Here is a 10,379-nt window from a genome sequence, read left to right as displayed (position 1 = left end):
TTAGAATAGATTATACTTAGTCCCTGAGGATTCGATTCCGGTTTTACCGAGTTTTTATTACTTGACGCCCGTATACTTGCGGGTGTACCTTTTTGGACACATCAAGTTTTTGGCGCCGCTGCCGGGGACTAATATCAATTTGTTCTACTTTTGTTTCTATTTTCAGTAATTTTTACTTTTTGAATTTTTTGACTTGCTTCTCAATTTTTGTCTGCAGAACACTAAGGATCAAAAGAGGAGGTGCAACAAGAAGAAGGACTCAAAAGGAATTTTTTCTAATACATATAAAAAACAAAAAAATCGGAATCACTTAAGGGAGGTAATTTTTCTGATCACCCACGAATCTCCTGTAAGTGGGTAATTGTGTGAATTTGTTTGCCTCATTGTTTTGTCGAACTGTTAGTGTAAGCATTTTAGTAAGGGCACAAAACCCAATTACAAGATAGGAGTTCGGATTTCATCACCGTTCTCTTGCCCATTTAGGAAACAACATTCACGATCCTAAGCCTCGTTAATAATTAAAATCTGATTTAGACAGCAACCCTAGGGTATCGAGCTCATAGGACCTTCAAAAACAACTCGGGAACTCGATTTTTATCTAGGCATTCTCAGAGGAAAGTGTGTGAGCAATTCTTGTCAAAAAGGCCGCCTCGAGAAGAGGAAACGTTTGCCAAAGGAAGACGGCTATCACAACGTTCATCGTTGGTTGTCTTCCTGGAGATTTGTTTACCGACTACTCTGTTCGAGTAACCTTTATAACAGTCAGAGTTCAAGTATTGTGGCGAAATAGGAGCTGTCTAGATTATTAGGCAAATCTGACAAGCCATTCACTAAATCTATATCTAATAACTTGTTGCTAGATTCTGTTTAGGTTGCTTGGTGGAGTCAGCTTGATTGTGTTTGTTTCCTTAGGATCTTCGTAGTGATTCCGTGGTTTTCAAAAAAAAAACAAAAACAAAAAAAATAATAGTCTATTTGTTTCCATGGTCATTGGTTTCTAGTTTATGCCCGATAGATATCGTGATCAGAGAGGTCGTTTCATTAGTAGAGAAACCCATTTAAGTCTTCTAGAAAAACCTTCTGTGAGTGACAATATGGGTGAGAATATGAACCAAGAACGGGAAGGAACCCAACCTATGACACTCAAGGATTACATGAACCCCACTAGAACGTGTCAGCCATCATGTATACGGTTGCCTCAGGCTACAACTCACTTCGAGTTAAAGCCGAGCATAATCCAAATGCTTCCTATCTTCCGTGGGGTTGAGAACGAGAATCCCTACTACCATATTAGGGATTTCGAAGAAATCTGTGGGACCATGAACTTTCAAAATATGTCTCCTGAAGTCCTGAAACTTAGGTTGTTCCTTTTCTCTTTGAAAGAGAAAGCAAAATCATGGTTGTATGCCTTACAACCTCACTCCATTATTACATGGGAAGAATTAAGCAGTTCGTTCCTTCTAAAATTCTTCCCTAAGCATAAAACTACTTTTTTAAGGCAAAGTCTTAATAGTTTAATGCAACAAGAAGGAGAATCTCTCTATAAATATCTTGAGAGATTTAAAGAACTTGTACTTCAATGTCCTCACCATGGGTTCGATCAAATGAGGTTAGTCCAGATTCTTTATGACGGACTAAACTATCCCACTACATCCATGGTCGAGTCATTCTGTGGTGGTAGCTTTACCCATAAGCCTGCTGATGAGTGCATGGCGTTTCTAGAAGATCTAGCTGAGAAATCCCAACAATGGGAAACTTCTAGAGGACCCCCCACTAGGACAAATCCTACTCCAAATCGAGGTGGCGCCTATAGAGTAGATGATTCAGAACTAAAACTGTCCACCCTAACCAAGAGAATAGAAGCCCTAGAGCTTGGTCAGCCTAAAGCATTCAGGGAAGAGCCCACTCAAGCCATGAGTGTTGGAAATGAACCCATTTCACATCTGTGCTCCTTCTGTGGAGACCCATCTCATACAGGGGACAAGTGTCCCCTCTTCTGTGTTTCTGTTGAAACATAACAAGCTAATGCCCTTTATCAAAACTTTAGGCAAGAAAATCATCAAAAGTTTGACCCTTATTCAAACACTTACAATCCGGGATGGAGAAATCACCCTAATTTCTCATGGTCCAAAAATCAATATCAAGGTCAAAACCAGAGTCAACCTAGCAGTTCTATGAACCCACCTGGTTTCAATGCTCCTAGGAATCCTTATGATCAAAATCAGGGCCAACCGAGTACCCAATACACTTCTCAGAATAAGGAATCTGTAGAGGAGACCGTGAATAAACTAGTTAAGACCCAAACAGAATTTATGCAAAAGACCACCCAGTCTATAGCTAGTTTAGAAACCCAGGTAGGTCAACTTGCAGAAGCTCTCAGCCAGAGGAAAAAAGGTATGTTTCCTAGTCAGCCTGAGCAAAATCCAAAAGGTACTCTAGGAAAACAGTCAATGGGACAAGCTAATGCAGTAACCACCCTTAGAAGTGGTAGGGTAGTTGACAATAAGGTAGGAGTGCCTGAAAATAGTGAATCAGATCCTGAAATCTCCTCCTTACCAACCAACATCCCTAGGGGAGAACCTGAGAAGGCCCCTGAACCTGAGAACCCACCTGTGGTACCTGAGCCCTATGTCCCTAAAGCCCCGTATCCTCAACGACTGGTAGAGTCAAAGAAGAAGTCTCAGTTTGAGGAAATAATGGAATTATTCAAACAGGTTAGCATTAACATTCCATTACTAGATGCAATTAAGCAAGTCCCAGCTTACGCTAAGTTTCTAAAAGACTTATGTACTAGGAAGCGTAAAATGAATGTGCATAAGAAAGTTTTCCTCACTGAGAAGGTTAGTTCAATCATTCAAGATAATATCCCACCAAAGTACAAGGACCCAGGAAGCCTTACACTACCTTGCACCATAGGAAATTTTAAAGTAGAACATGCTTTACTAGATCTAGGTGCCAGCGTTAACATTCTTCCCTACTCCGTGTATTTACAGTTGGGATTAGGAGAAATCAAACCAACCTCTATGGTTCTTCAGTTAGCAGATCGCTCTATTAGACACCCACGGGGCGTTGTTGAGGATGTTCTGATTAAGGTTGGGGAATTCATATTCCCTATTGACTTCATTATCCTAGACATAGAACCTGTCCATAACTCTAATAGTCAAATCCCAGTGATACTAGGTCGACCATTTTTAGCTACATCAAATGTTGTCATATATTGTAGAAGTGGTCTTCTAAAGTTGTCATTTGGAAATATGACAGTAGAGATGAACATTTTTAATGCTGGACTTCACCCTGATGATGAAAACGAGTTTAATGAGTTGAACTTGATAGACTTATTAGTTCAGGATGCATTACCGACCACTCTGGTAAGGGACCCATTAGAGACTCTGTTAGAGTTGTTGGGTTTAGGTATTGATGATGAGGGTAGTAGTAATGAGATAGATACTGCACTAAAGTCAGAGCCAATTGTTTGGCCAGCCACAGAGACACCACTTAATTCTATTGCTGATTCTGAGATGACACTCGAGCCACTTCTAGAGGAACCAAGAGTTGAGTCTGTAGTATCTCCTGTGCCTAAATCTTCTGCTCAACTTACCCATGATATTATGTTGGAACAAAATGAATGGGAGGATGAAATATGGCTAAGGGAAATGAGTGACGACTCACTCGATGTAGGGGAAACCTTAGAGTTCTTTAAGGACACTGATGACCCAATAATGAGAGAAATTTTAGAAGGTCTGTCCGAATCTTTACCTTGAGTTAAAACCTAAGGAGCATGGACCCGTAGTGGCTAGTTCGATGGAAAAGCCCAATGATCCCATTTTAGAAACTCCCAATTTGAGTATAGATCCAAGTCTTATGGAGAGTCCTATAGGTTGTTTTGCAAACTTAGTGATTTTACAATCATCTAAGTTTGGGGATGGTATCTTCACCCTGAAAGTCTCTCTTGTTTTGTCATACTATTTCATAGAGGAGAATTTAGGCCTCACTGGTGATTTTGTATTCTGGGTTGATCCTCAAGTTTTTCGATTATTATTTTATGGAGAGTTAGTAACCCCTTATCCAGTAGGTTTTCATTAGCTTTTCTTCAAAATCCTCATCGTCTGGCTGAAGACGTTAAACTTAGCGCTTTTCGGGAGGCAACCCAAATATAGGACATTCAAATCTGGTAATATCTTTCCCTCATTTTATTATTTTTGCATAGTCTTCAAAACATTGAGGACAATCTTCGGTCTAAGTTTGGGGATGGGGATTGAATTTTTGTCCTTTCATTTCAAAAATTAAAAAGGGTCAAATTTTTAAATTTTCTTGATTTGTGAATCTAGTTATTTTTGCTTGGTAATAGTTATAAAGTCTAGTTGGTTAGACTGTCTGCTTGCTAAGGGTTTGTTCATGAAAGTTGAGTCTTGAAATTGTCTGTGCACCGGCCATGTGAGTGTTAGATAGGTGAAGAGTACACATTTCTGAGAAAACCTGATTAATCACTAGTGGAGACTTAACCCGTGTGAGAATTTGAGCCTTTCTTTTAGCTTTGAGTGATCTCTTCTGCATTAATTCCGAGTAGAATGAAGAGCTACTCAACCTCGCAATACTAAAAAGAACTCAGATGATCTCCTGAGTTTAAATTTCACAACCACTAGGGGTGTCATCAAGAATGCGAACCTTTCTCTTGTAGTCTGAGAAACTTGATAACTGTGTCAACTAGAGGAAAATAGGAACTCCATCCACCAGTTAGATTCCTGAGAATAAGGCATGAAAGTGAAAATAAAGAGAATTGAATTCAAGAAGGAAGTAATCAAGTCAAAATCAAAATCAAAATCAAATCAAAATCAACGTCAAGTCAAAAAAAAAAAAGAATGAAAAAAAAGAGTTCTTGAAGAGACTAGCCCTTGAAAGAAAAAAAAAAGAAGAAAATAAAAAAAAAGAAAAAAAATGGTTATCCCTTGAAGAAAGAAAAAGAAGGGAAAAGTGTTTGTTTGATTTAAGTAATTATCCCTTGAAAAAGTTCTTGAAGATTCGAAGAAGTCGAGTTCTCAGGAGTTCTAGTTCATCTTTATCATCTATTGACCTCTAGGAAACACGGTTAGAAAGTAGATCAGGTGAGAAGAGTAGGTTAGCTTCTCCATCCCATATTAGTGGTTGTTTCCTTTCTATGAGATCAGTCGTCCATCAAAAGTTCTAGTCTAGCTTTTGTAATGTGTTGAGTTTAATTTCTTTCATACTCATACTCACACATTGAGTGAACCAATTTTGAGTGATTTAAATTTTTGAGTGTATGACCGTGAGGCAGCAGTCGAGGCGAAATGTATTAAGACGGTAATCGAGGTCTTGTCTGTTCAGAACCGAAATGATATTCACAATGGCTGGTCACGTGCACTTAGAATCTTGATTACTAGTGAATGGATTTTTAGCTTTCGGATGGTTTGATTGACTTAGACTGCATTTCTATTAGCCTTCAAAACTCTCTTGGATAAACAAGTCCGGATCATGTATTTTAATGCCCTTCTTGATTTTTGAAATGTTGAATTTTGTGGGTAGATTTACTGCAAACCCTCACGAGACCACACTCGTCCTCTAGGGGTAACTTAGGGGTTTAACGGCTTGTTGCACGTGCTAAGTGCAATCGTGATTCCCTACAAAAGTGGTGAATTAGGTTTAGTTTTATTTTTCTGTTTTGCTCGAGGACTAGCAAAATCTAAGTTTGGGGATGTTGATGGGACATTTTCATGTCCCATCTGAGTCTCTTAATTTGGACAAGTTAGTCTATCTAGGGCAGTTACTCTCATGAATTACTTTTTTTTTTCTACTCGGGTATCTATTTCAGAGTTATGTGTGCAGAACGGATAAGAGTCGGAGAAAATGCAGACTAGGGGTATTTTGGTCATTTGTTGATTCTGATTTCATGGTCAAGATTTGTGCTCGGATGGAAAGTAGAGTTCAAGACGAACCCATAAGCGAAAACGGAAGTCAAATCGGAGTTCGGATGAGTAAAATATAGAGAGTCAAAGTTTGGGTCAAACTCAATGGACTAAGAGTCAAGAAGGACACGTGGCGCACATCCAAGAAATAAATCGGATGGACCAGAGAAGTAGCGGGTTACATTCTGTCCAGCTAAAAAGTACACCAAGCTTTACCCGACCATCATCTTCTTCCTCTTCTTTTCTCTGTTTCTAAACCGACTGAAATCAAAAATAGAAACCGAGAGGGAAAAGGAAATCGATGTTAAACCGACTCGATTAGAAGAGAAAAAAGGAAAGAAAGAGAGATAGGGACCGCCTCATTCAATCCTATATAAAGAAGAGGAAGTCGGATGAAGAAAACATCTCTCCATCCACCATTAAAGCCGAGAGCTAGAGAGAGAGGGAAATTTGTAGTTTCTGTTTCTGTTCTTATTCTTATTCTTCTGATTCTTCTCTTTGTGAGAGAGAGAAGATTAGATAGAAAGAGTTAAGAGAGAGAGAGAGAGATACTGTAGAGAGAGAGATTGAATTAATATAAACTCCATTAAAATTTCTTTATCTTCTTCTTTCTTTACTATTTCGGTTAGAGAGAGAAAGATAAGTGTTACTGGTTTGTTTTAGAGATAGAGAGAGAAAGTTTAGAAAGAGAAAGAAGGAGAAAACAGTAAAGAGAGAGAGAAAAACCAGAGAAGGAAAATAGTTTTCCCACAGAGAAGTATTTTCGGAGAAGACGAGAAAACAATTTTCCCTTAGGGTCTGTTTGGCTGCACAGAGTGAAATTTCAAGAAAAAAGGTGTTTTCTTCTCCAATTCTTTTCCTTTTTTTAATGTTATTCTTTTCCTTCTTTTTAATCATTATTATGCTCTCATCCATCATGAGTAACTAACTTTCCCGATCTAGGGTTAAGGTTAAGCTTTAGTTTTATTTGATTTTCTGACTTAATCTCTTTTAAGTACTTAAATACTTTGATTTCTTCGCGTATCTTTTACGATAACCCCTTTCATTAGTTATACTTATGTTTGATGGTTCATATTTAGGCTTTAGGTCTTTAATGTATCATGCTTACGTTTGATATCTAATAGTTAGAGTACCCGTGATTTTATGTACCGAAATTGAAAGTTTAAAGTAAGTGTCCTGAAAAGTAAAGATCATCCGAGGTTGGTTATTCTTCCTTGAGTTATAAAAGAAGAAGATCTAAATTGCATAAGTCAGATGTCATATTTGCTGAAGTGGATCCTGAAACCCTAGATTCTCCCTTCTCATAAGTTTCCCGATTATCAACTTTTTATTATTTCTGTTTTAGTTATTTCACTTTAAAAACAATCTTAAAAAGAGAAATTTCCATAGATACAAGTTTTAGAATAGATTATACTTAGTCCCTGAGGATTCGATTCCGGTTTTACCGAGTTTTTATTACTTGACGCCCGTATACTTGCGGGTGTACCTTTTTAGACACATCATGCTACCTAGTAGAGAGATTCTTCCTACAACTAACAAAGGTGACACTTCAAATTTGTTATCTCATGGGTTGTTTATTGAGGAGGTTAAACAAATGATGTTGAATATATAATTGTTAAGGAAAGTAGTATTGTGGATGACGTGATTCCATATTCTGCTCCCCCAACATTGGATGAATTCGCGAATGTTTTCCATACAGATCTATCTGTCGGTTTAACACCGCTGAAGGATGTTCAACATCAAATAAATCAATTCCCTAATGCGATTTTACCGAATATAGTTCATTATAGGGTGAGCCTGGAGGAACACGTGGAGTATGAGGAGGTGAGTATGTTTGGGGTGTTTTAACAAAAAGTAGATTCCAAGTGGACGAATATAACAAGTTATCAGCAACAAATATCAGATCACTAGAATTACTTAAAAAAATTAATCTGAATGCTTATCATCTGAAATAGCCAAGTCATGTCCACTCCTTGGGTGTTATTAATGTCAAAGACTTATTACCATACTCTGGAGATGATTCAGACGACGAGGACGATTCAAATTTCAGGTCGAATTCTATCCAACCCGGTGAGAATGATGCACCTGACAAGATAGTATTAGAATTTTATGCTAAGTGGGGTCGTGACAAGTCAGTGATTGGATGATCTAGAGGAAGATTTTCTATTTTTAGTAGTTTCCGAATTTTATATTTTCTTAGTTTTAGTAGTTTTAGAATATTAGTTGTGTGAGGGAAAATTTTCTAGTATTTAGCATTTTCCCAATTTTAGTTGTTTTCCTAATTTTAGTAGTTTCTAGATTCTAAATATTTTAGAATTTCAGACTTCTATTATTTTAAGGTTTAAAGCCTATAAATAGGCCTTTTATGTTCATTGTTAAGAGAGCATAGATTATTGAATAAAGTTTTGTTTGATTTAATCAATCATAGAGGAGTGATCTCTATACTTTTAATCTTTCCCTACTACGTGCTGCATCACTTATCCACAAACTTACACTCACACCTAATAGTAGGTACGACCAGAGCCGTGTTTGGGGGTGGGCGGGCAGGGCGTCCGCCCTGGGCCCCCACCCCACAAGGGCCCACCTTTTATGAAAGTCACGTTAAAATTATATATAAAAACTTCAACGTGAAACTCCATCAGCTCTAGTGGTCAAGTTTGTGCATTTCCACACCTGAGACACGGGTTTGAAACCCATCACTCGTTTTTTTCCTTTTCCTTATAATTGTGAGGTTGAGAGGATTATTGCTAAATTAATTCTTATTTATGCTCCGTCACACTTTCTCTTTAAACTATTTTGTTGTTTGGGTGCATATATATCTTTCATCTTTTGACGTGTTTTTCAGAAAACGAGATCTAAGTGTTTTTTATTCTAACAATACATAAATATTTATGGGAAAATCATGATACAAAAGATATCATATTCAAAAATCGCTTAGACTCTAAACTATACGTTATACAAAGATTTTGTTTTATCACTTTAAGTTAGTCATGTTCATTAGAAGTCTTTAACCGGCCATATTTCAATTTTTTGCTTGTAATTTTTTTTATTATACCAAAGGTCCATAATCAATCTTCGCCCAAGGCCCTCAAATTCCTAGCCACGGCTCTAGGTACGACTAGAATCCTACCCACTGATAACACTATATTAAGTTCAACTTCTATGGTCTAAAATGAGGGGAAATATATATGAAACAATTCAATAGATACCGTAAAACAGGATGGTTGTATACCAATCCCTTGTATTATATTTATACTACTAGGGTTTACAATTAAACGGAAACTTTACATAATAAGGGATATACATAAAGGAAAGACTTGATATACAAGAAATGTAAGAATATCTCAAAAGATATTCCCAAGATTGTTACTTGGGTAAGACTCTAACCGAGTCCCACCGGTTCACTGTCATTACCCTCCCGCAAATTGAACGCCGGACTGGAGCGGAGATTCAATTTGGAACAAAGATCCAGGAAACGCCAATGAGAAAGACTTTTGGTGAGAATGTCGGCCAACTGATCCTGTGACGGAACAAACTTGATAAGAAGAGAACCATCTGCCACCTTTTCTCTAACGAAGTGGTAATCCAAAGCAATGTGCTTAGATTTGCCATGAAACACCGGGTTTGCAGTCATCTGAATCGTACTTTTGTTGTCACAGAAAATTCGAGCAGGTGAAGTTAGTGAGATACCAAGTTCCATGAGAATAAAACCTATCCACGTCAAGTCAGCAGCCGTAGCAGCAACAACTCGATATTCAGCTTCAGAGCTCGAGCGAGAGACTGTGGGCTGCTTCTTCGCACTCCAAGCAATTAAATTTGAGCCCAGAAAAATAGAAAAACCTGTAGTGGAGCGACGAGTGTCACGACACCCAGCCCAATCAACATCAGAGTACGCCAAAAGAGAAGTACTAGAAGAATCCTTATAAATTTGTAAACCAAGATGAATAGTGCCCTTGAGATAGCGAAGAATTCGTTTCACTGCCTGAAAGTGATCCTGAGTCGGGGCATGCATAAACTGACATGCCATGTTAACGGAGAATGCAAGATCTGGTCTGGTTAACGTGATATACTGAAGAGAACCAACAATCTTACGGTATAAGGTGGGATCACTGAAGGGAGTCCCACTTGCAGTAAGATGGCAGCCAGAAGACAAAGGAGTCGGTGACGGTTTGATCCCATCCATGTTGAGAAACTTAAGAATATCCAGCGCATACTTAGACTGTGTAAGTAAAAGACCCTTCTCATTCGGAGTTGCCTCAATACCCAAAAAGTAATGCAAAGAGCCCAAATTCTTCATATCAAATTCTGAATTTAGAGAGGATTTAATATCGGAGATGACAGAAGAATTCCCACCAGTAAGTATAATATCGTCGACGTACAAAAGTAAGTAAACAAATCCAGCAGCGGTAGATAGAATAAACAAAGATGTATCAGACTTGCTTGTCTTAAAACCAAGAC

At 38.0% G+C, this 10,379-nt stretch overlaps 2 protein-coding genes across 2 annotated transcripts; both read left to right on the top strand.

Annotated features, from left to right (window-relative positions):
• The first annotated feature begins 1,154 nt into the window (after window positions 1-1,154).
• On the top strand, window positions 1,155-2,018 carry LOC147557040 (uncharacterized). Its single transcript, XM_086664276.1, has one exon. The coding sequence runs from the start codon at window positions 1,155-1,157 to the stop codon at window positions 2,016-2,018; it is 864 nt and encodes a 287-aa protein (XP_086520402.1).
• Window positions 2,019-2,174: 156 nt separating this feature from the next.
• LOC147557039 (uncharacterized) lies at window positions 2,175-8,068 on the top strand. Its single transcript, XM_086664274.1, has 3 exons — window positions 2,175-3,738; window positions 7,621-7,745; window positions 7,877-8,068. Exons 1-3 carry the CDS (start codon window positions 2,175-2,177, stop codon window positions 8,066-8,068), a joined length of 1,881 nt encoding a protein of 626 aa, XP_086520400.1.
• The last annotated feature ends 2,311 nt before the right edge of the window (window positions 8,069-10,379 follow it).

Source organism: Eschscholzia californica, unplaced genomic scaffold (genome assembly GCF_041429995.1).
Source record: "Eschscholzia californica isolate CP2 unplaced genomic scaffold, dmEscCali1.0.p SCAF_2, whole genome shotgun sequence".
Lineage (NCBI taxonomy): Eukaryota > Viridiplantae > Streptophyta > Magnoliopsida > Ranunculales > Papaveraceae > Eschscholzia > Eschscholzia californica.
This window is presented reverse-complemented; position numbering and strand designations above follow the sequence as displayed.